We start from the raw sequence: 26,492 nt of genomic DNA, 5'->3' as shown, positions 1-26,492 counted from the left end.
CAACTTGTTGCCAGTGTGGAAATGGCTTAATATCCACTGTGGTTCACGTAGTGGCATGGACCTGGGGTTAGCTAATTCAGGAAGTCAACACCCATGATAGAATTTTTTCCAGTTTTGGTTGCATTATATTCCAAAACTCTTCTGTAAAAATCGTTTCCGAGTTTATAAATGGAAATTTCTCGGTGTACATAGTAAACAAACCTACGAATAAAAAAAGACAAAAAGGAACATACTGATTCATCGCAGTAAAATCTGGTAATCAAATTCGCCATTTTGAAAAGCGACGATTTTGCGTAAACAAATATCACGTGGTCTGTACGTGTGCGGCAAACTTCGAATGTGTTTGTAATTTTGTGCAAAGTGCGAATGTAATGTTTTCAAATAATTGATATGGATTAATTATACCATCGTATTATTTTCTCGAAATCATAAACATACTATAATAGTATTTGAGTATCAACCTATGTTCAATTTGAATTGGGTTATAATAATAATATACCCGTATATATATCAATAGTATGTTTGCTACAAAATCCACCCAAGTTATCAGTACGTACTTGCACAGGTTTGATTAAAAACCATGATGAAATTAACATTTAAAAAATATGAATGCTTAATATTATTTTGACAGCCCTGTTTTCTGATCGGCTTCATGTCGCAGGTGTTCATAAAATAATAATAATTCTACGCGCGGCAGAAATTATCAGTAATAATAATAATATTTCTTGAAATAAAATCTCCGATGATTAGTGATTTTTGCGAAAAGATCGATTTAAATTGACGTAGTTACGACGCCGAGGTCCTTTTTATACTAAATTATATTTGAACGGCGGGCTCTTCAGCAGGCCCTTAACTAATATTCGAGCACTGCAATATAATGGATGGAATTAATGGAAATACTAATTTCAAACTGCGTTTTAGTGATGAATAAATTAAAGTACCTACTATTATGTAACCGAAATTCTTTGACAGCCTCCCTCAACTATATCAAGAAAGCTTAAAGGCTTAAAATAAAATTAAATAAGTACAAATACCTTCAGCCGTTGAAAGCAAGTATGGAGGCCGATTATCACTAATATAATATAATAATCTGCCATTTGAAAGCAAACTTAAATACACTTTGATTATGTAAATCTATTTTCGTTCATTTATGCAATGCTTATATCCTCTATTTATACAATTTTATTTAATTTTCCAACATAATGTAAACAAACTTGGTACTGTTTATTTTAATTCAAACATTGTAACTCCCAGCTCAAATCTCAAAAAAACAAAAGCAGACCATGTAACTCCTCCTCTATGTAACTTACCTCTTTATTAATAAATATTTGGTAAAAGTGACCAGATTTACACATTTATAACATTAAAATACTAATAGTGTTTTTTCAAAATTTTCCTAAACCTGTCCGTTTTATTTTAAAACAGTTTTTTCTTCCCCCTGTAAAGTTGGTCAATATGGAGTTACAAGTTCCGCGCATTTAGGCAACGATATGTAAAACCTTCTAGGCGGATTATATGCTGAAATTATTTTGGTTTTAAAAGTATCTTCCTTGATTGCCTTTATTAAATAATTTTAAAGATAATAAAACGATGATATCGGAAAAAAACAAAAAATCAATTAATATTTTATATATATAACTAAAAAATTACAATTCCAGCATTTAAATTAACATAGTGGTGTCATTAAAATTATTGAAATCGTAAAAAAAGTTACCATTTTGCAGTTCCGACCTTATACGTAGGAGGTGTCAATATACTTCACTGTATTTTCCAGAATGCAAGGAAAAAATTATATTATGATATTCCTCTTTACCTACGGAATTGACATAAATTTGTCTGACATTGTGTCAACTTATGATGGTCCTACGATAGATCTACGATTTTTTTTCTAATACGTATGTTTTTGAGGAGTTTCCATGTTATGTTTGTCCTTTCTTTAGTTTATAATCAGACTATTTGTATAACTTTCAATTATTATCAAATAAAAAGAGTATGGCTATGTAATAGTAGTGATATACGTTATTATGCTCAACATCTCGGATGGACTTTGTTCTAAATAGATAATTATTATTATCTTAAAATGAAAGTGATATAATATTGTGTGTAGAAAGTAATATATTTTATCGCATTTCTTCGGAACATACTTTTGCTTAAATCGGGGGTCGACTCTTCATTGATGAAATGCCATTATTAACGCCATAAATACTGTTGCAAAGAATAAGTGCCTTAAACACCCATTAAAGATACTGTGCTACATAGTATGAAATGCTATTAAAATTAATCCATTGTAGGTTGGAATGGGTCGTTATTAGAGAAAAAAAATCTGTACGTTTAAGGCTGCTCCGTATAAGGAGATTCTGTCACATTTACATGAACTAATTGATCGATATTGTTTAGAGCTCATCAATTTCTTAACGTTCCAGGTTTCTGAACAATCCTAGATGAGCAGTAGCCTTACAATTGTCTTGTAAGGCATGCGTTTGGATTAATGAGAGAATGAATATATTTTTAAATGTTGTGTAGGTATATTATATCACAACTAAGAATTTTAATTTATACATAATTTAAAGTAGTCATGCTATTAAAATTAATCCATTGTAGGTTGGAATGGGTCGTTATTAGAGAAAAAAAATCTGTACGTTTAAGGCTGCTCCGTATAAGGAGATTCTGTCACATTTACATGAACTAATTGATCGATATTGTTTAGAGCTCATCAATTTCTTAACGTTCCAGGTTTCTGAACAATCCTAGATGAGCAGTAGCCTTACAATTGTCTTGTAAGGCATGCGTTTGGATTAATGAGAGAATGAATATATTTTTAAATGTTGTGTAGGTATATTATATCACAACTAAGAATTTTAATTTATACATAATTTAAAGTAGTCATGCTATTAAAATTAATCCATTGTAGGTTGGAATGGGTCGTTATTAGAGAAAAAAAATCTGTACGTTTAAGGCTGCTCCGTATAAGGAGATTCTGTCACATTTACATGAACTAATTGATCGATATTGTTTAGAGCTCATCAATTTCTTAACGTTCCAGGTTTCTGAACAATCCTAGATGAGCAGTAGCCTTACAATTGTCTTGTAAGGCATGCGTTTGGATTAATGAGAGAATGAATATATTTTTAAATGTTGTGTAGGTATATTATATCACAACTAAGAATTTTAATTTATACATAATTTAAAGTAGTCCATAGGACAAAAAAATATTTCTTATGAACGTGTGAAATTCTAACATTATAATATATTGTTAAAAACTTAAAGTAGGGAAACATTTTATTTATTACATGCTGTATTTTGTGGATAATAATATACAGTTACGCATAGTTGTTAGATAGCTCGTTGCTAAATCCGTGGGTGCGGGTTCGAAGCCTGTATTTAGCTAAAATTACGTTTTTAGTGTGTTTGATCCACAACAAGGACCAATGGTTAGCAATCATTTTACACAGAAAAGTCAACCTCCACTCCGTGGAGGTCCATATGCTCTGCTTAAGTATAAAAATGATAATTTACTGTATCTCAATTTGCATTATTATACAATAATTTGACTAGCAATGCTTCTCCATATTTCTTGATCATTTTGCTAATTTCGTGGTCATCTCTTAAGTTAGTTGCAAAGCATCCACGCACTACTGTGAAGCCCTTCCGGTAATTCTTCAACCTGCCGTTTTACCCATCAGATTTCATTCACATGATACTGCTTCAACTTTTTTAAGGACATTGTTATAAACTACAGATGTTAGGATCTTAATTATGTAGTAAAATTTGAATGAAATTCCGAAAAGATATCACCTCGTGTTCCCAACTATTTATAAAAATATACAAATAAGGCTTAAAGGTCACCTTTGCTATTATATATAATATATATATATGAAATTATAAAAAGTTAGGTATAAACAATATTAAATATTAAGCATTAGATTAAAATCATAACAAATAATGTATACAAATAGTGAAGTAAGAATTTACAACATTGAGATTTTCGGGATATAATTCCGAATGCTTTGTTAAATTCTATTTCCACCTTTAATAATAGTATGTAAATTTACTTATCGATAAGGGTATTAAAATGTTATGTCTTCAGATACTAAATATAAATTAGTAATGTAATCTTCAATAGCAATAAAGTTTATTTGCTTATAACAAATTGTATTATTTATATCGCACCGTGAGTGTAAAACCAAGGCATTGCAAATTTTTCGATTTCGAGATTAAATGCAAAACTGTAAAAGTCGTGAACTTGATAATGTAAAAGTGAAGTAACTGAAAGAACATGCAATATAATGTAGATTAAACCAAATATTATGGTTTTTTTTAGAAACTCTATTTCTCCTAACAAAACGAAGACTTCAAACCCTAATATATCCAAAATATGTCTTTTACAGATGCCTTGGTTTTACACTCACGGTGCGATATTATTCCTATATAACAGGCATGTCCAACATGTTGATTGCGGGATGGATTTTGGTCGACCGTACCATAGGAGATCGGCCCATAAGAATTGAATCGTTAAAATGTAGAAAGTGAATACATACATTCAGTTGTAATATATTATGATTTCATTGAAATTTTGAAGGGAAGCATTAGCCATTCTCATTTTCTTAACTATTGTCTTTTTCAAATTAACAATTAGGAAGCCTGTATGTCCTCGTTATATCAATTGATTTGTATTGCATCAACCACAACTTACCGCAGGAGTGAGAGGAAGAGAACATGTAAAACTCCGCGCTTTACCACTATGCATTATGAATTCGAACTCAATGAACTAAGGTCACCTTTACCTGTATTAATATATTTTACATGGTCATTAATTGTTAATTTTTAAAATATGAAAAGATAGGGTATTATAATGACGTATACGTCTTTATAGGTCTGTTACTGAAAGTTGAGGCGATCACAGATACAAAAGATTGTGTGTATTGGTGTATTTTTGAAGAATACAGTATTCTTTTACAAGCTGTTCCTTTTTTGATTAGTCCGATTTTTTTTCCTAAATCAAAACAATGAATCTCCTTTTTTAAAAGTCGATTTAAAAATTTGAAACATCTTGTTTGTAAACAATGCGGCTGTGTAAGTATTCTGGTCGCCTCAACTTTCGGTAACAGACATATACTAAAAAGTCTGCAGATTATCTAGCCTAAGCTCGCAAACATACTCCAAATTCTTCATTTTTAACCTTCACACATCATCCTTAATACCCTTTAACTCACAATGTATGTTATTAAAAAATTTTGAAACTATTAAGCTTTCTAAGAAATGCGAGAATGGCTTATTGACACGTTATGAGATTACAAGTTAACCCCTCTAACTGTAGAATCAGTGATGCCAACCGTACTATAATTATAGTACAATAGTATAATTTTAATTCCTCGAAAAATGTAAAATACTATAATTTTACGCCAAATATACCAAAATACTAAAATTTTAATTGATTCAAGAGGAAAAATGTTCCTGTACTATATATTTTTCAGAAATACTATAACTTTTACGCCTTTGTACTATAATCAGTATAGAAAAAGATGGCAACACTGTGTGGAATATACCTGTGGGTCTATTCTATACTTATCGAACACTAAATTGATAAATAGTATCAAACTTAGGGTAGGTTTGTATCAAAATATTAGCACTTATTGTAACAATTACACGAAACTGGTTTTTATTGTTGCAATACGTGCGATATTTTAACAGAAGCAATATAGGTGCTGTTAAAATATAGCACTTATTGCAACAATAAAAACCAACTTTGTGTAATTGTTACAATAAGTGCTAATATTTTGATACAAACCTACCCTAAGTTTGATAATATTTATCACTTTAGCGGTCGATAAGCATAGAATAGACCCACTGGTATACTTATAAAAGATGTAACACTTAGTACCAGCTATTCATTTCTTCTCGAAATTGTTTGTCACTTATAAATGATATGATACTGTCCCAAAGAACAAGAGTGTGACAAGGACAATTAGCCATTGAAAACTGAGAAACCTCTGATTTCCATCTTCCCGTTATCCTCACAGAATTGTCAGAATAGGTATGTATGTATATGGAGCTGATTTGATGAAATTTACGGTTTTTAGTACTATATAATATTAAGAGTGGTATGCAAACATCTTGATCTTGTTCCATCTAATTGTTGATGGGTTACAAAATATTTCAATATAGGTACCTACTGTACGAAAACATTTTCTTGGCTACGTGTTAAAACTGTGAACTAACATGCTCCGCCCATTTTTAACCGCAATTCCATTATAAGCTCCTCGCATTTAGTAAACAACAGAGCCTGGAAATGTAGCCAAGAAGATGTTTTCGTACAGTAATGTTTTCGTGAATTTACATTTCTTTAATAATTTCGTGAGCCTAATACTACAAGGTTCTAAGTGTTCGTCCAACAAACCCAACATAGAAGTAGTATTCTAAGCTGCCTCATTGTTACTTTTGTTTCTCCAAGGACAAACACTTAGACCCTTGTAGTTCTCCACTCGCGATTTGCTTAGGTATTGAATTTTAATGGTTTTGATTAGTTTTCATTTAATTTTTTTATTCTGGCCCCCAAAACTTAATATTTAGTCTGCGGCTCTCTTGACATATTCTGTGACCCCAAGGGGCCAAATGGAACTTGGTGAATAAATGCTGATGTACATAATTAATTACCTACTTTTGCAACATTTTAAAATTTTGTAAGGATGAAAATAAGAATTGAACAATGCTAATCACAATCCTAAATATGAAGGTGCCAATGGATGAATTGCTGTAACAAAATTATAGCTGATAAAAAAATGTCAGCTGCTTTCTATGGAAAATTTAAACCATTTTTTTCATTCGAACCAAGTCATTTTACCATCATTAATTACTGCTGAAAAACTGCTGTGCACTGCCAAAAAAAATCGGTACTGTTCGGTTATACGGAATACAGCGGAAAACACATTTTGAAAATAGCCGATAAACTGGATTATTAATTGTTAGTTTGTGTTAGTTTAGGTTAGGTTAGGTTAAACTAACAAATAATCCAGTTTATCGACTATTTTCAAAATGCGTTTTCCGCTATATTCCGTATAACCGAACAGTACAAAAAAATCAAATCCATTCTTTTTTGCGTCATTTAAGTACTTTCATCATTTCATAGACGAAAGATTTACTTCAACATCTTCGACATCAACTCTCCTACGGTTAGACAATCGAGGTACTTTCTACAACTCTAGCAAATAAAGTAATTTAATTGCAAATCTACTGACAGATAATCACAAAATACTGATTACTGAGTGATAGAACTGACAGAAGAATGTTTTCGTTTTGTAATGTTTTCTGTTTTGGCATTTGGCTGATCATTTTTTGTAGATTTATAATGTGACTTATAATCTATGAAATAGGTGTTGCCAGAAAAAAATATCCATAGACACGAAAAGCCAATAATTATTTTAAATAAATTATATTTTTATTAAAAAATAATCAATGTCAAATTACATGTGGCGAGTGAAGTCTCGTTTAGCGATGAGATAGGGAGAATGATATGATGATTGTCGGCTGAAGAGGAAAAAGAGCGGTGTCCTCGCCATTGCTTCTGCGCATCCATCAGTTACTACAATACCTAGTAAAATTTCTAATACCGAATTTATTATCTCTTTTTGAGTTTTGACAGCGGTAGGTATGTACAGGTATTCATTGATTTACGACCGAGTTAATTCTTACATTTTGGTCGTAAATCGGGTTTGATACAAAACATCAAAATCACCTAGATAGGTACTAAAATAAATAAATTGGATAACAATCATTACTTATCTATAGTAATAGTTGCCATATATCCTATAATTTTCCAGGTTAAGGTATTGTTAGGTAATATTTAACATCACATTTGCGGAAGCGATTTTGTTTACATTATTTGAAATTGATAATTTGAAACAAGGTTGACATGGTTACTCAGACGTGATGAAAAATACACAAGAGTTGCTTATTGCATGCATAGGTAGGTCGTAATGATAATAAATTTATTCACAACACTATTTTTGTGTGTCTGTACCTATTCCCATTTAATCTAGGACTGTCATATTATTTTCCATTTCTTTCTTTATAGCATTGAGATCGCAACCGCAAGGGTAGGCAGTCTGTACGCTAATAACACATTCACACATTGTTATATTCACACACCTTTGAGAGTAGGTTTCGTGGTCTATTGATGTTTTGCCTGGGGCGCTGACCGCATTTACCCGTTGAGCTCAAATTGCACTGGCAGACTCTCAAACCGACCATCTGCCCCGATCGTGAAATGTCTTTTTGGATGTTTCTTTAGAAAAATAAAATAGAATAAATTCAAATTTTGAGCACGACGCAGTCGACACTCGACAGTCGGTGGCAGTTGGGTTGACAAATAACCGAGAACGTAAGGTTTTAGTCTCATAAAGGTATGCCTTACTGCAGGCTGTCATTTGCACATACAACCATTCAACACAACCTCTTATGACTAGGTACTAGATTTTTCTGGAAAGACAAAATATCAAACCATTTCCGCTTTATTTAATGCGCGTGTGCACTTGTCAGAAATCAGTAATTGTATTGTCAAACTATTAGAAACGTTTGCTGGAACAAATCCAAAATCCAAATCCAACTAGGTAGGTATTGATAAAATATATTAGAGGTATAAGTTAATTTATATAAAATAATGGATTATTATGATGACGACACTCATGATCCCTTGGTCATTTTCTAAAATAAAAGCATATTTTATTTATTTCATAGTAAAAATTTCAGACGATTTTTAAAAAACACTTTTAATTTATTTTTTGTTTGGGAATTATTTATCTTAAACTAGCAACCCGTATTACAGTATGAGCTGTCAACTGATGTCAACAAGAGATGACGAATGCTGTCTCTTTTCAACAAAACACAAGTAGTTTTTATTTCTATTACGATGGTGTGTATCCATTATTAATCGCTCCTACAAAAATAGTGGAAATGTACATTTTCGTTCGCGATGGATTCGTCAAATTATCAACATTACAATACCTTCCGGTTTTCTGGTGTACCAATAATCCGACTGTTCAGTGAAACGTTTTAGATAAGTTACGAAAGTTTTTGAGGTCAAGTAGTGTCTACAAACAAAAATGTTACTAATGTTCTAATTACGTGGGTAAATATCTTACATGAATGCATACCTGAACTAGTTGTAATAATTTAAAACCCGTTATTATTGATTAATAAAGTTATAAACTATGTTTTTTAATAATAATCTCGTTGAAATTCGCTTCGAATCGGACGGAATAGTTAGTGTTCTACTTTCAAATGGATTTATCTTCTTTTTATCGAAAGAATGTAAAAGTTGACGGAAGCATCTCCCCAGAAGCGTCGGATGATGGCATAGAAGAGAATAAAGTTTTTTTTGAAAAGCGTCAATTTTTATCTGTCGACGAATCGAAGGCGTGTTTTGACGGAGATAATAACATTATCGTTAGCAATAATTCTTACGTTAAATCTGTCGTGTGTGAAATTCCAGAAGATGTAAAAGAAATGATGACAGATGACAGTACTGATGTCAGCAAGTACGGTAGCTTCATTGGGAATTCGGATATAGGAAAGGAAGACCAAAGTTCTGATCAATTTGATTTTGAAAGTGTCGGGGAAAGCGGTGCCACGGAAAATGAGACTGCAGACTATGATAGCGATAACCAGACCACATCTGATCATCCTGTTGTAAAAGTAAAAACGGTATGTATTTACATGGCCTATTTCAAAACACCCATCATTTAGTTGGTAATTTAAAATTAAACTTATTCCATTTACAAAACATATTATTTGTCAGGTTTCCCGCGGATATTTTGAATTTATTCATTAGCCGTAAAAACATAAATTCAAATTTAAATCAATGAAGTGTTCCATATTCAAAAATACATTTCATAAGTACTCCTAAAATAATTATTCAACACATACAAAGTTTTGTATGGCAGGTAGATAGATAGGTACGTACCTACTATTACCTAGTTAGGTACGTGGTCTCGCTCTTAATTTCCCACGCTTTGGTAGATCAGCGCACCTGGAATTTCGTTCGAATCTTCTCATTAACAAAAATTACGGTATATCTGTGTTACACGTATCAACTATCTACAGCTGTGTTCTAATAATTATTGCATTATGAAAACCTCAATTATGTATAAAATATAATAAATTATCAACCATTTTTATTGTGTGTTGTCCACACCATGCCATATTGTCGCGGGATACCTACCTTGTTCAGGAATGTGGTATGTCTATTCATAAGGCCTAAAATAACAACTCTGTATTAGGTAGGTACATAATATTTATTATACTCACTTTATTACTAATTCAAATTCGGCTACCGAGGTTATTTTAGTATGGATTTGTTATAAGATTATAAACAATCTTAATATGCTGATACAAATAAAATATTGTAATTAAGTAAGTACCTAATTCTTATAAACTATTATTTCGTTTCGACACATTATGTTTATGTGATTTTCTCAAAGTCTGAATTTATGATTGTTTCACTTCCACTACTACAATATTGTTTTACTACACTACTGTCATTGGGCCTATATTTACATAATAATAATAATTGTGATAAGAAAAACTATTCGCGCGAACCCTTATTGGTATATTTTACTTTTATAATATTGTGATGGTTGCAGCATCAGTCCCGTGTGGCTCCGTCTCGGGACGGAATGAGCACTTAAAATCACTTCTTTCAGACACGTTTAAAGCGTCATAGAAAGCGGCCGTGCATATCCACGGTTGTGCATATATGACGGGTGGTGGTGGGCACTACTTAGGTTCATGGTATAACGATAACGGCTCTATACATTAATATTTATTGTGTTTTTACCATGTTAAAAAATGGTCATATTCGAATATAATCGATACCAGAATGACACCTGCAATGATTCCGACATATACTTTTCAACAAACATTGCCTACGAATACAGCCGGGTCCAGATGAAGCGTAGTAAACTGTCAGTTCGTGTTATTTTTTTTAGGTCGGAGAATAATAATGTAAGTAAATGCATTAAAACTGTCGAAATTCGCCAGGCTTGGACGTAATTGTCTGGAGTACCTTCTGATAATTTATTGTGTGAAGAAAAATGTCTCGCAATATTTCGGCGCTCGAACGTTGCATAATGACGTGTTCTGCGCATCCGTGAAAAAAATATTACTATGTACCTATACAATATTTTTGGTTAATTATTTCGCGAACTGACATTCACATGAAACAAATTTTTCCATTGCGTTCAATAAAACGGTGATTTGCGCAATAGGACTGTTACAGATGTCATAAAAATATTAATAATCTATTATTTCCCAACCACCAAAACGCGAATTTGTGTTAGTCGGAGCCGATATTTGGAAACGGGATTTAAAACTAATCGCCAAAGTTGACGTAGAAATAAGTACACACATCTAAATAATAAGAATTTTGACAGTTCGCGTTTTTTTCTAATTTGACGTAATTTATTATTGCTTTCACAAATTAAGACTTCGGAAATGTGTTTCATTTTAAGTTATGATTGAAGATAATCATTAATATGATAATTAAAATTGATAATCTCCGATTAATTATGATCAGTGATAATATATAATGTCGATTAAACAATATTATTAATATAACATTCCGTGCTTTTACCTATTAATTGGATATCGATTTTTTGATGACGTCATTAATTAAGTGAATTTTAATTATTAAAAGTTTAAAGTGAATTACGTCAAGGTATGTACCTAATTAATAATATTACACTTTCCGGCTTACTTACTTTCCTCGATATAATTGCCCCCATTTTATATTATAATTTACGTAGGTAGGTACCACCTACATAGCGTGCATTAGGTTGGTAGTATTTTTTCTCTTTTTGTTCTTTTTTCAAATTTAGGGTACCTATACCTATGTAGGTATAATTTGTGCAATATTATTTCAGCCAGTGTTTGCCCTCAAAATTTTTATAATTACCTATTTAATTTTGTGCTGGTACTTCCAATCTAAAAATATAATTACCTCCCTATTTTAAAATAAATATTTTTTAAGGAATGTGAAAATTTATGAACATGGTTTTTTTATCCCTCCCTGCTGGTTTTTATTCCTCTGTAGTTATCATGTGATCTCAAATACTTACCAGACAACTGGTTTTCTTCATAGATTATAAGTAACTCAAAATGGTTCTCATCTTGTTGTTTAATAAATGCTTTTATTCACACACACCCATTTCTTTAATCTGCCTACAATTGAATACATTAACAGTAAATTCTACAGTCTCTCTCTACTTTTGTACATTAGTATTGGTGGATAGATAAATACTCACATAGTCACATAAGAATACTTGTACGCAACTACCATCTGTCTGTGACTGTGTGTGTTTGTGTAGTAGGTAAAGTAAGCAGTAATAATTAACATTGAGAATGGAAAGTTTGCTTTTTAAACATATAAAAAGCTGCTCATTCATATTTTAGTCGGTTGGCAATAAATTATTAAGTACACCTCAAAAGTTAATTAGTTCTTGTTACATTTTTTTACCTACCTACCTAATTATTCTCTTGATACCTCTTATTATTCAAGTTTAAATCCTCATTAATTATTATTATAAAATAATTAATAATTTTTATGAAGATCCCCAAGCTTGTTTTTATCCACTGTGGGTGTTGGCCTCCTCCTATATATCTAAATTCTGTTTAACAGTGATTTTTTTTAAAACTGATTGGTTGTTCGCTAAATGTATGTTTTTTCGAGGATATTTTAATAAAAATATATATTACTTATATTATTATAAAGTCAAAATTGGAACTTGGTTTCAATACTTTATGACTGTTAAACATGTTACATTACCGCTAAGCTATATTGAAAATTTGAATATTTTTGTCAGCCCACTTGGGTATAGTCTACTTACCAACCATAACTTCTTGACCATATACTTACGTTTGTATTACACAATAGTACTTACTATATCCAATAGTTTAGTAAGTAAGTAAATATAAGTAGGTACTTTATCCTTGAATATGTATGATTTAATGGTGTCATTTTAGATATTTTATAGACAGAAGAATATTTTTATCTATCATGGTTCGGACTAGGCGGGGTTTAATTAAATTTTAAAAACTAATCAACGCCGTCTGCAATTTATATTCTTAGTTTAATGAAACCAAATAAGTTTGACTGACAATGTTTAGTGTGCACTATTTATGTTAAATCTCCAAAGCCTACCTCCACCCTTCGCCACTCATACAATGTCATTATTATTTTCATAGTAACCATATATAATTTGAATGTTCCTTCAAACACTAAAAACATTGATACATACGTAAACATATAGAAATATCAACATTTTTTCATTGAATAGTAATAAAGGATCATTTGAAAACGAGACCTCATTTATAGAATATTGAAAACGGATATGTGGAATTTACAATTGCATATTTAACTTTAAACACTTTTATTAGTTTATTTCTCAGCACCTCAAAGTAAATTTTAAAAGTTCAGATGAACTCTATGAGTCCTGTTGGATTTGATAATTGTGGACAAGTCCGGAGTATAGATTAATTGAAAATGAGGTAGGTAACTTTTAGTAAGCCATTATCTCTGATTGGCAGTCATAGGACGAATTATTGGCCGTTATGAAAAAAATATATTAGATAGGTACCTACCTACTTACCTAGTGTCATCTGTTAATTCTCGTTATTGGATTAAATTTCCTGACAAATTCATAAAAAAGTTATAAATATTTCTGTATTGAAACGTTCCAACTTAATGTGACATGGCAAGCTTAGTATAAGTATCATTCCCTAATTTTTATATGCTTCTAAGGTTATGAATTTACTCGAAATTATTTTTTTACTAGTTTCAATATTTTTTCTCCGTTTTGATTCTATGGTGCCATCTTTTAATGCTCTTTAAGAATTGAGATTATGCATTTTATTTATTATTTACTAGATAACCTTGGTCACGAGATTTGATTTTTGTCTTAGAAACCGGTAAATACTTATTTATATAAGTAAGTACCTACTCAAATGTGAAATCAAATCATTTTTTTTTACCTAGAATTTAATAAAAAGAGATAATTACCCATACTTATCCATTGTTTTTAAACAACATGAAGAATAAGTAAATTTCAAAAACAATAATATCCACTAGCTTTTAATATTACATACTTATTTAAGTATTATTGTCAAATGCTTTTTTGATAAGAGTACTTACTATGTGACCCTGTGGAGAAGACTCATTTCTAAATGATTATTTAGTGTTTACCTTGGAAAATCATTTTTAATATAAAACATTTAAGTATAATATTATAAGTACTTATGTGTATATAAATCACGCGCTGTAATATCTAGCAACATCTATACCGAATATAATAATGTACATAGTCATTAATATGCAATTATTAAAGAATAATCGAGAATATGTTTTGTATGAAGATTGATGACACGATCTGTTGGTTAATTATGAAAGCAGTGTGCAATTCCAGTCCTGGGTAAAAAAATAATTACACAACTTATTAAAGGAACTCAAATAGTTCTAAATATGAAAATAATATGTCTTCTCACTATCTATATTCTATTCCAAGAAGATAGGTATATGATAAATTAGCCACATTTAAAACCAAATGTGAAAGTACTTATAGGTATCTTTGTCACTCATAAAATAGTTAATTAAACAGTTTGATTTCATAATATATTAGTGTAGTTTATCAATAGTAATATATTATTATCTACTTAGGCCCCCGTACATGTGACTGTCCAAGTGTGCACTATTCGGTTATCCATCGCTTAGGCCCCTCCAACAAGCAGTATGTCACTGATGTGATTGCTATATATAGGTAAATCATTCTACAGTGGCACCATGGGTACGGAAAAAGCGACTTGCAGTTGTAGTGGTAGATATTGTTTGTTAGCATTGAATCAGGTATTGCAGCAGACAATTCCAATACACACGCGAAACGCCTTTGGTGCCACTGTAGAATGATTTACCTATACCAGTGTCGAAGGGTGGAGGTGGTAGGCTATTAAGATCCGACATAAATAGTGCACATTAAACTTTGTCAGTCATACTTATTTGTTTTCATTGAACTGTAGAGGTTTTACCAAGCTGTCATACGGTTGTCTATGCCCATGCTGACGTATAGAGAACCGAGAAACGGATACCCCAAATAACAGGACATTATTAACTCGCTTCCAGCAGTAGAGTTCGCCTGGACACACCTGTCCGCAAAAGTGTTGCTAGAGTATTGTAAAACGTTATAATGTAAGATGTGCATAATATATTCGCAATTAGTAATGTGTGATTGTGCGATGAAATATAAATACTACGAAATGACAAATCAAGTGTTTCCTTAATGTGCCGATAATCCCTTGTCACACACACGCATAAGAATCAATCTTCTGCCAAACAATATAATAGATGTTGTGTTTCGTGCCACCAAGAAACACCAGATACAGCATCTATAGAACTAAGCTACAATAATTTGCAGATAGTGTTGCTTAGTTTTTAAAAATCAATTAAACTCTGCCTAAACCAAACCATAATAGTTTAGGTAGGTAAGTATGCTATGTGTGATCCGACAAAAATAGTGCACACTTTTTCAGTCATGCTTATTTGTTTTCGTTGAATTTAGAATACATATTACAGATGGTGTTGGTTAGTTTTTTTTAAATCCATTAAGACCTGCCTAAACCAAACCATAAGAGATAAAAAATATTCTTCTATCTATAAAATATCTAAAACTATGTATGGTTTAATAGCATAATTTTAGATATTTTATAGATAGACTATTTTTTTTGCCTATTTACCTATTATGGCTTGGTTGCGCAGGGTTTAATTTTTTTTTTTAACTTACACTGCATATTGTAGTCTTAGTTCAATGAAAACAAATATATATGACTGACTAAGCTTAGTGTGCACTATTTATGTCAGATCTTAACAGCTTACCTCCACCCATCGCCAGCGCTATATACTGCCGTACTAAGCACAGAGGCCGTAACTGACGTATTTAGGTATTTTCATGTTTTTAGATATTTGGATTCTGCAGAGTTTTTGTATAAGATCGGTGAATAAATCCAAGCCGTAACTGCTATAGTTACGGAGAAATCAAGGGTTTTAATAGCCGTATCTACGGAGTTTGAGAAATAAACTCGATAAATACTAAGCGATTTGGTTGTAACTATCATTTACTAAGGCATATTAGCCGTATCTGACATATATATGGCTAATATCAATACATAATAATAATAATAATAATAACATAAATCAAATTTTCAAGGTATGTAAACAAATCTTAAACCAAAATTAACTATTATAGGCAAATAAAATAAATAAAAAGTTCCCCAGTATTAGCAGGAAAAGTAAAATAATATGAAAGCTCAGATCTCCCAACTTGCCTAAAATGCAGATACGGCCTCTGTGCTTAGTACGGCAGTATACTGAGTACACTTGCACAACTTAGCACCATCTTTCTTCTATGTCCTCCGAACCTCGCTTAGCCAGTCTTTCATTAGCTGGACTGCATCATGCATTCATTCTCAATCAAGCGCCGTTTCTACGAAACTGAGATACCTATGGATGTATATTTTTAGCTATTTAAATTTTTATTATGTATTTAATTTAAATTTAAAGGTTATTGAAAAAGTGATGTCACTTAGAAAAAGGTTTTAAGATTAAAATGGCAGTCTTATGAGTCTGTAGATCAATTGATTTATCCAAAAAAAATTGTTATGAACGGAAACTGTTTGTAAAATCCTTCAAATTAGATAATAGAAATTTACATAAGTAATAAAAAATGTGGGTCCATGTTCCTTTGCAAGATTTTTGAATTATAGACAATTGAGCCGATAATGTTGAAGAAAATCACTATATAGACCAGTGTCTGCCAAACTGTGTGCCGTGTAGCATACTGATTATCAAATGTACGAGTAGTTTCCCAAGATACGAAGGTACACACCTGAAATTAACAGTTGAATAAAATTGAATAGATTTGAAGAACGATCCTGCGCACAACGCCTCGGTTTCTGAGCTACATTCTCCTACATCTCATCATTTTGGATTTCGGCTTAGAGTCAATATCCTCGATTAGCCACTACATCCATTAAAACTCTCTGTTGCTGTTTATTAGGTTTCTCAGCGCTTAGATTACAGCCGGTCCCTAAAGTCAATTGCATCCTTTTCACTAATATAATTATAATCCTCATTACCTACTTATGGATATTGATAAAACAATTTTATTTTATTGTTACCTCAAGATATAGATAGATTTATTCATATTAAATAAAGTATATTTAATTTTTATTTAGTGTGCTATGAAACAAGATGCTTTGATTTAAAATGTAAAGGCCAATTGGCAAAAAGTAACCTAATTTAGAAAGCGCTTCAAAAGTATTGTAAAAACCACTAATTAACTTTGTCGCAATTAAATAGGACATGTATAGCTTAGTGGTCAGAGCACATGGGCGCGAATCCCAGGATGCGCAGGTTCGAATCCTCCTGGGTTTTTTTAAAGAGAAAAGATTTTTTCTAGTGGTTATATGTATCTCAGAAGTGTTTTCAAATTATTTATGTCCAGTAAAAGAATGTTATATTCTTAAATTTTGTGAATTATCGTTCGAATAAAAAAAATGGTTTATTAACCGGTTCTATGCCTTCAGCGAGTTATCTCGCTCTATGAGGCCGTCATCGACAGGCCGCACATACAAATTTCTTGAGTTATCTCGTTCGACCTTAAAGTCAAATTACTAGCCACTGTCGACTGATTTGCATAATCTAAAAAGTTGAACACACAGTGACATCTGTTTGAATAAATATGAAATACTAGGACCTAATTATCATTATTACAGCAATTGTAGTAAGAGCTATGCTCTACATTCAACGTGTGTCGTTAAAAAACCGCAGCCTGTCAAATACTGCCATTGTGAGGCATAGAAAAGGTTACGTTTGATTGACACTGATATAGACAGAAACTAATTATATGAAAATGAAGCCGAAAAAAGACTATTGAGTAGATGGAATTATTTTTACAAATAAATCACTACTTAATTATTATATTATCGATTCTATAAACAATCGCTGACGTATTATTTGCCAATATACCTCTATCATAAGTGAATAAAAGTTTGCAATACCTAGTCTATGTAGCAACATAACTTTCTGATGATCTATGCTTTTCTATTGTCTTTGAATGACGTTAGTACATAATATAATATATGAATAATGTTATGATTATCATGCAAATAGAAATTTGAGAATATAGAAAACTTAAACACTTAATCATTGTTTTTTGTCCATATGAATCACCGCCATGTAATGTGATAAGTAATATATTTTGGACTTTGTGTCTATCATGTGATACAGTTTGCCAAGAACCTTAAAAACAATCGCTTGACAAATTTCTAGTCATACCAAGGAGGTAGAAAATGCCTGAAAATTCAACTCAGGTCACTGGATTGGTGGGATAGTTACGTTCTGCGGCAACAGAAAAATGCTTTGGGGGAGGTCCATTTTGAAAAAATATTTGTTATTGATTTTTTAGAGGGCGGGATTATAAAATCTAGCATGTGTCACTGACTTCCACATTTACTGCACCTACTAATTATAGCTTCTCTACGCTTCAACCGCGGAATACCCCACTTTTTTAAATTCATTCCCCATATCCAGACACCCCGCTATTTGAGTAATGGGATAAACACCTGGTCTGTGGGTATTAGTAACGGTGTTCCCCTACGAGTTACTGCGAACTGTTGCATCCTCAAGGTGTTACGGAATACGAGTGGCATAATGGTTATAATTATTAGGATTGTTAGTGTCCATTTGTTTGTGTCATCCGCGTCGTCTTGTCTTAGATATGCCACATTGGAATATTAAAACAAACATTGGATGCCCCAGATAGTTTCATCAATTTATGAGTGCCACATGTCTTGTGTGTGTAGATTGTTGAGAGGAGTGGGGCTAACTCGTTCATAGAGCATAATCATCCAGGTCGAGATCCTCAGTCACAAGGTCCTGAAAAAGAATAAGAAGTAGTAATATCCCATTTACCTAAATAATTTGTATTTTTTCCATTTCTGAGGGTGCGGACCCGAAAAGCCACCCTCTTGTGTGTGTGCCTGGGCAACACAATTCTCAGGACCGAGAGACATGGAATCAGCGTGAGTAGGCCTTCATCCAGGGAGATGATAATGTATCTATATTCCTTATATAGTGAATCCTTTTGTATTTACTGTACATAATAATATGAGTCTAAATATCATCTAAATTTACTATCTGTAGGCTATAGAAACAAAAGTAGCAGTTTACATGTTTGGTCAAAAATTGGTTAGATATAGTTACCATCAGATAGAGATCGCAACTATGCTCATGATATTAAATTCGATTTATAACAAAATAACGTCTAACCCATACTCGTCGTGTGTGGAAATAAAATCAAGTTTGTAACAATAGCGGATGTTTCCAAAGTCTTCGCAAACAAACTACGGCAGTTATCAAAATGGCCAATAATTGGTTTAGGAAGGGTTTAATTGAATTTTTAAAACAAATCAACACCATCTGCAATTTGTATTCTTAGTTCAATTATATCAAATAAGTATGACTGACGAAGTGTGCACTATTTTTGCGAATCCCCACAGCTTACCTCCACTCTTCGCCACTGCTCATGACTGAGGATCGTAATCACTCTGAAATAGGTACTGCAAAACTCTTGATCAGCCCTACAGTTTTTCCTATCCTCTGCAACCCCTATTACACATGCGATGCTATCGGTTTTATAGTATTACTTAAAAATGTAGCATTACTTATGCTACGTTTTCGCGAATTATCCTACAATCAGTCCATATTTAGGTATTATTTTTGTCCACTGCTACACATGCAGAGACTTAGTGTAGGTAGGAGGTGCTTCTTTTGGTTACACAACTTCCATAAGTGGCTCAATGTCCAAGGCGTTGGGGATCTGATACGACTGGCCCAAATTAGGAAGGTATTCTTGAATTTGGTGGCCAATCTTCGGTAGAAGACAACACTAAAAAACGAAGAAGAAGATACATGTCTTAAAAATATACTTACTTATTTACGGATACAGTAATAATTTTATATTGAATTCAATTTAAAGTGAATACCTAATTATAAATGTTCATTAAGACACTCTTACAGATTGTAATGCACGAGCAATTAAAGAGGATACGCATGGTGGGATTTGGTGTAATTAACATGCAATAGTATAAAAACCGAATGACTGCCATAAGATACTCCACTATTACCTACTTACAACTTGTAAGACAACCGCGTTGCTCTCACATAAACAATAATGTATCTCATATTAAAATTCCTTTTGCAAAACTTCACGAAGAATACTTTATAAGTATGAGTCTAAAGTGTTTGTTGTTTACCGGAGACTCGATTTTTGAAATGCAATACCATAAAAGATATCACCATGCTTAAAACAACTTAAAAGGTAAGAATGGTACTTTGAATGGTCTGATAATGCCTTGAAAATTTGGGGCATGCATTTCTGATCGCGTAAGATTTTGCATTATATTTTAGTCTATGGACTCCATGACAGTTAAAGTTAAGATGTAAACAAGAAAATAACGTAAAATGTGGTAATGAAAGTATTATATTTTATCAGTAAACATTACAGTAGCATTATTTAAAACGATTTAATATTAAAATAAGTGGCTAATTAATCCTTATAGAAGCTACTTACATCAACTATATACATAATAATTATGATATGACAATGTTAAATACAGGAATGTAAACATAACTATCCATGTTTTTTCAAACCTAATATGAATAAAATATGTATGTAGCTATATTACAAAATCACAATAAATTCTTTCGACCATGTCCGATCTTAATAGGATCATATGGGCCTCCACAGAGTGGAGGTTTGTATTGACAGATTTTTGTTTTTACGAGAAATGGATGTCAGCCACTTGCTCAACCTATTAGGTCCATACTCTGACTCATATACAAATTGAAAAACAATATGTGTACTTGCCAGACCCAGGATTCGAACCTGGGACCCTCGACTCCATAGACCGGCATTTAAGCCACTCGTACATACTTAAATAAAAATAACATTGATATTCAATGACACAAGAAAAAACACAATTAATAACGAAGCATTGCGATATTAGACAGCTTGATAATCGGTAACCTGTTGAAAGTGACTAGAGTAAGACTGCAACAAACTAGCACCTCTGGTGGGAAGTGGTCAAAGTCAAAAACCCCCTCTGCTTTTCGATCGAGTTGTATATATCGAAGCAAACGTAAAATTTCTCATACAAAACTGAACCAAAGTGGTTTTCTTTTACAGTATAGCTTATTTAAAAAATTGCCCTTTGTGAAAGATTTGTGGTGAAGTCAGTATTTCATGGTAATTCCAACAGTGGCAGTTTTGAGTATGTATGAGGACGTCCGAATCCCGAACTATTGACAGCTTTTGAGGCCTTAATGTTGCCTGTGCGATAAACTGTCATTGAGTGTTGCAAAACAGAGTAAATTTTATGTTATGCTTTGATTTTTACGCTCAGACTGGGCTATGAAAAACACGCATCTTTTTCTGTAGAAGTAACCATCTTAAATTATTATGCTTCATGGAAAACTGCCACTAGATTCCAAAATGATTTTAGTGTGTTTGATTTGGTAACATTGAAAAAAATTGCGACCACCTTTAACGTCTTGGTTTGACTACGTACCTACTATTATTAGTGATGTTACATGATTGTTCATCTAAAAAATGATGGTTACTAGACCGGAGCATAGATTTATTGGAAACGTGGCTATTTTAGCATACTATTAGCACCGAAGAGTAGTATAACTAATTGTCTGTTATGATAAAATAGCATCATGATGTATTCTACATTAATGACTCTCAGAATTAGCTTAAATTTCATGGTAAATTTTTGAATGGAAACATTACATCTGTTTATTTAACTTAACTTTAAAGTGTTTTATATCTCAGCTTGACTCTGGAATTTGAATCTCAAAACATACATAATATATTTGAGCTCCATTTCTATAAAACAAGGTTTTCTTAAATACCTTTGGCTGTTATGTATTGTTTACCATCAATTTCTTTTTAGCTATAAATACACAAACTAAATATAAATAGTGAATCATCATTTTTGCTCTTATTAAGTAGACTTACCTGACAGAATGACACAAAAGTTTTAATATTGAAAGGATTACTTTTTACGGATGATCGTTACCTCTTTGTCCAACTCATTGGTTCCATGATTTGGATCCAACACATATTAAAAAAAACAACAACATATAATTTTGTATATTGGATTCAACCAGCAACCATGGCAAATACACAAACTATCTTCCGACATCCATTAAGCAGGCACAACCAGCTGTGCTGCTGCCTAGTGGGATATTTATTTTTCAAAGTATGTAGTATTTTTTTATTTAAGTTATGCAGCCGTCATTGGGAAAAAAAATTCCCACCATTCCATTTTTGGGTATAAAAAAATGTAGGTATAAAATTGGCTGGGAACCCGTGCTGTATGCGCTTATTGATCGTAAAATAAATACTTGTTCTCCTGCCCTATACCATTCATATCCTATACTATACGCGGGGCCTCATCCTAAACACATATCATTTGGCGCTTAACGTGCGGGACACAAGAATCTGGAGGTTATGCGAATCAGCGATCTTGATGCCAAATGGTGATACCGGCAGATGTATCACTGCAATATAAAATTTTCAAACATACAATACTGTCAGTGACCCACTAAATAGGCATAATTAATCAATGTAGGTTACATGAAACATTAAATAATGATCATTTCTAATTATTCTTAACCTGCATAGTCAACAATAAAGTAAAAAAAAAAAAAACATTTTCTTTTGTGTAATTGGATTTGTTTACAAAGTATTAAACAATACATTTAATGAAAATTATATAACGAAGCATAAACATTGCATCTGTATACATTGGGCAAACAAACCTTGTTGTCAAGTAAGTCATTTGAATTACACAACCGATTTTTATTAGTACAAAGGTGGTTAAATCACTTCCACTCCAAGTCTGAACATGATGCAACAACCCATGAAAAATCACCACAAAGTATACTCACCAGATTAAATTCGTAACAGCCACAACCACGATGGGTAGGGAGAGATTTCTGGGGTAAAGCCTAATCATCAATCAGCCTATCAAGCTTAATATCCTTATATGCAATTTAATGCATGCCTTTAAAACTATAACCAAGAGTGAAATAAACACTAATGTACATTATAATAAGTCGAAGACAGGCCTGGACACAAACTGAAATATAAGTTATACATCATCAAAGTTTACACATTTTTTCTTTTTCTTGACACTTGGCCTTCTCTAGTATCTGCATCTATCCAGGTTTGTCGAATGTCGCTACAATTCGATTTTAAACACCCAAGATCTTTAAAACACAACTCGACATTGTATTTATCCCATGTCCCAGGTATTTGTTTGCCTTCTGGCTTCCCGAATGTCAGTTTCATTGTAATGTGACTCATCCACGTGCGATGACAACGTCCGGGCTCCTGTACAAAGCGTACAAGTCATTATTGTATCTCCATCCCATCATGTGTGTCATTGATGAATGTGAATTTACCGCGCAGCACCCTTTCAATCTTTTTGGTCATACGCCATGTCTCTCAAGCCATATATGACAACTGGTCTGTGTACAAGATGCGTTTTAAGTGTCAATTCAATGCTTTGTAACATGCCATCTTCATTAAACTGAAGCTACATTTTATGGTTAATATCATTATTATTCCCCCTTAATAGAGGATCCCAAGTGTACGAAATTTTATACCCAAAGTTTCGAAAGACGATTGTTCGCATGTCGTAGATCAAACAAGCATTAAAAAAATATATACAACATGTGAGTTTTATCAGACGTGGGATTGAACTTGCACCCATAGCTTCACATCCGGGCACTCTGGGATTACTCCCTCAGTCCAGTAGTAGCATGCTTTAACATGAATTGTTGAAATTAAATTATATTCACAACTAATTTTGGCACAGTGCCATTTTAGCGTGTTTTTTTATATTCCTAATAATTATTGATTTATTGCAATGTATTTAAAAGAATTTATCTTTGATGTGATAAAGTAACATGTAATTTGCTTTATAAACTCAACATAAATCTTTGGTGTGTGATTAATTTATAGGTATAGGACCGAACACTTTACTTATAGTTTATAAATCGGCTAGTGATGATTTGGAAGTCCCAACTGCTTCTTGTCACCTCGGTGATGAATGGAGCTATTCGTTATAAGGGCAGTTAAACAGCCATTTTTTTTTTAATTAGTGGTTCAGGTGACATATAAAGGATGAAAAGTGGAGAATTTGGGGTTTATTAGGGATAACAATCTGTTGACTTTGATATTGGAAAGATATCTATGCCATTGTAATGCCAAATCTATTCTTATCATGTGAATCAACATTTAATGATCACATAGATTATATTATGAATACAATAAAAGAGTATTATTTTCAATGTCTTCATACAATCGACTGCCTAATCTGCAATCCTACCAAACTACACTTGACCAAAAATGAGATTTTAATGGCATTTTGTTATGAATCATGTTTTCACACAAAATTTCAAATTCTTAAACCTATAAATAAATGCGTTATTGTTCTTCACACAAAAAAGCCGTGCCAAATTTCCAATATCATAAATGGAACAACTCCGGTCTTTATATAAATTTTCTTTATAATATATAAAAGGGAAGCTAAAATAGTGTATTAATTCATAGTGCAGCTTATTTGTAAAAAAAGTAATTTTCCAAGTGTATTTTTGGAATTGTTAAATTCCGCTTGATAGTTAAATTATTAATTTATTTCTCCTTCCTGAAAAATTTGCCCATGTGGAGTTAGCCATTTGCAAATTAAGCAGTTAAAATTAAAAATAATGCCATTCAACTAAGTAGGTACCTACACTGAAAATGTGGAATCGCCGCAAGTTTTAAATACATATAAACTTATATGCTAACTCTGTAGATCTTTTTCAAATGTTCAATGTAACACGGGAAAAGCAGGATAAAAATGCTATTATGTATTCCAAATATTAATTTCCTCTGGTTATGAAACATTAAAAATAATATTTATTTTGTTAACAGCGGTCCTGTCGCCAATGTTAATTAGATGGAGACTAACGACTATAAATTATAGTGCAGTCGTTTAGCAACATCGGCAATATTCGCATTGCGCCGTAGTTGTCACTTTATAAGTCCGCGAGCTGCCATTGAACATAATATTTCCAACAAATGACAATGACAATATACCTTGCATGGACAAAACAAAGTAAAACAACCAATCAAGATAGAAGTATATTTTATCTAACGCATCACAGCAATCTTCCCGTGTCCATCCATAACTTGTATGCTGTGTTATAGGTTAAGTTATATATAATTTCAAACTGACTGAATGCGTGCTGACATCAACGAAAGCTCATCATTCAGGCGCAATGAAGGGTTAAATATGGGTACCATCTCGGCTATTTTAGATAACTGTTTTGCGTAAAGTATACATTCATTTACAGGGTTATTATAGTGTCACATACTTGGAATAGATCTGCCGGTGTTAAATTAAGTTATAGTGTTACCAAAGAACACTATTTTTTTTACTTGCTGATATCGGTACAGCTTTCGTAACTAAATGTAGCCATGTTTGTTATTCAGCAAGCGCAGTAATTTGATTCTAACCCATAGTAAGTATCAACATCAATCTTTCTAGATGTAAACATGATATAGTCCAACCAGTCAATGTTTATAAGAATTTCATTTAAGATTTCTTCGTTCTGTAATACGTCTTATTTAAATAACATATTCGACTCTAACGTCATCTATTGAAAAGAAGAAAATAGAGTAGTGATTCCTTACCAGGTCCTGCGGAAATTCACATAAGCTTGGGAAATGAATACTATTTTTAAATAGTAAAGCATTTTGATAGTCACTTCATAAGAGATATTGCTGTTAAATCTGAAACCATACGCCATATTTATAACAATATTCTTCCAAAGTTAACCATTTTGAAGAATGCTCATTACCTTTGGCCTTGGTGGGCACATCGTGAACCGATTAGTTAGTGGCCACTAAATTAGTCATCCAGTGAACTGAAAATGTCACTAAAAATGGGACCATAGATTATTAATATCTCCCAGTTTTGGGAGTGCAAACAGTAACAAAAAGTGAAGTTTAATAAACAATGACAATACGGGACTGTCAAACCAGACTGGACCGATGTGACTTTTGTGTGACATAGTGTCTTGTGTCGTTGACAAGCAGCCGCCTTATGAATATATAATATATTATAATAATATAGATATGGCGCCTATATCGCAGACCGAATAGGTTGGACAACTATTCCTTTTGATATAAAACTTTATATGGATGGCTTTTTAAAAATCTTTTTGTTAATCATTTGGTAAAAAAAATTAAAATACATTTTCATTCATAAATTTAAATAAACAAGAAAAATTGTATTCAACAGGGACAATCATTGAGTCTATTGTCGTCAGTTTTGGT

At 32.3% G+C, this 26,492-nt stretch overlaps 1 protein-coding gene across 4 annotated transcripts in view; it reads left to right on the top strand.

Moving 5' to 3' along the window:
• Window positions 1-8,826: 8,826 nt before the first annotated feature.
• The window catches only part of LOC147077958 (uncharacterized), a 43,799-nt gene continuing 26,133 nt past the window's right edge, over window positions 8,827-26,492 (top strand). The window contains exon 1 of one of the 4 annotated variants that reach the window (XM_085961012.1): window positions 8,827-9,699. In XM_085961012.1, the coding sequence (XP_085817138.1) occupies window positions 9,277-9,699 (423 nt within the window). In that variant the 5' untranslated portion in view covers window positions 8,827-9,276. Of the gene's footprint in view, window positions 9,700-11,227; window positions 11,711-26,492 lie in introns of those variants that run through there. The other 3 variants (XM_085961013.1, XM_085961014.1, XM_085961015.1) reach the window with 3 other exon arrangements.

The sequence above is a fragment of the Rhyacophila brunnea genome, unplaced genomic scaffold (assembly GCF_057557595.1).
Source record: "Rhyacophila brunnea isolate RB1 unplaced genomic scaffold, BYU_Rbru_1.0 scaffold_12, whole genome shotgun sequence".
NCBI lineage: Eukaryota > Metazoa > Arthropoda > Insecta > Trichoptera > Rhyacophilidae > Rhyacophila > Rhyacophila brunnea.
This window is presented reverse-complemented; position numbering and strand designations above follow the sequence as displayed.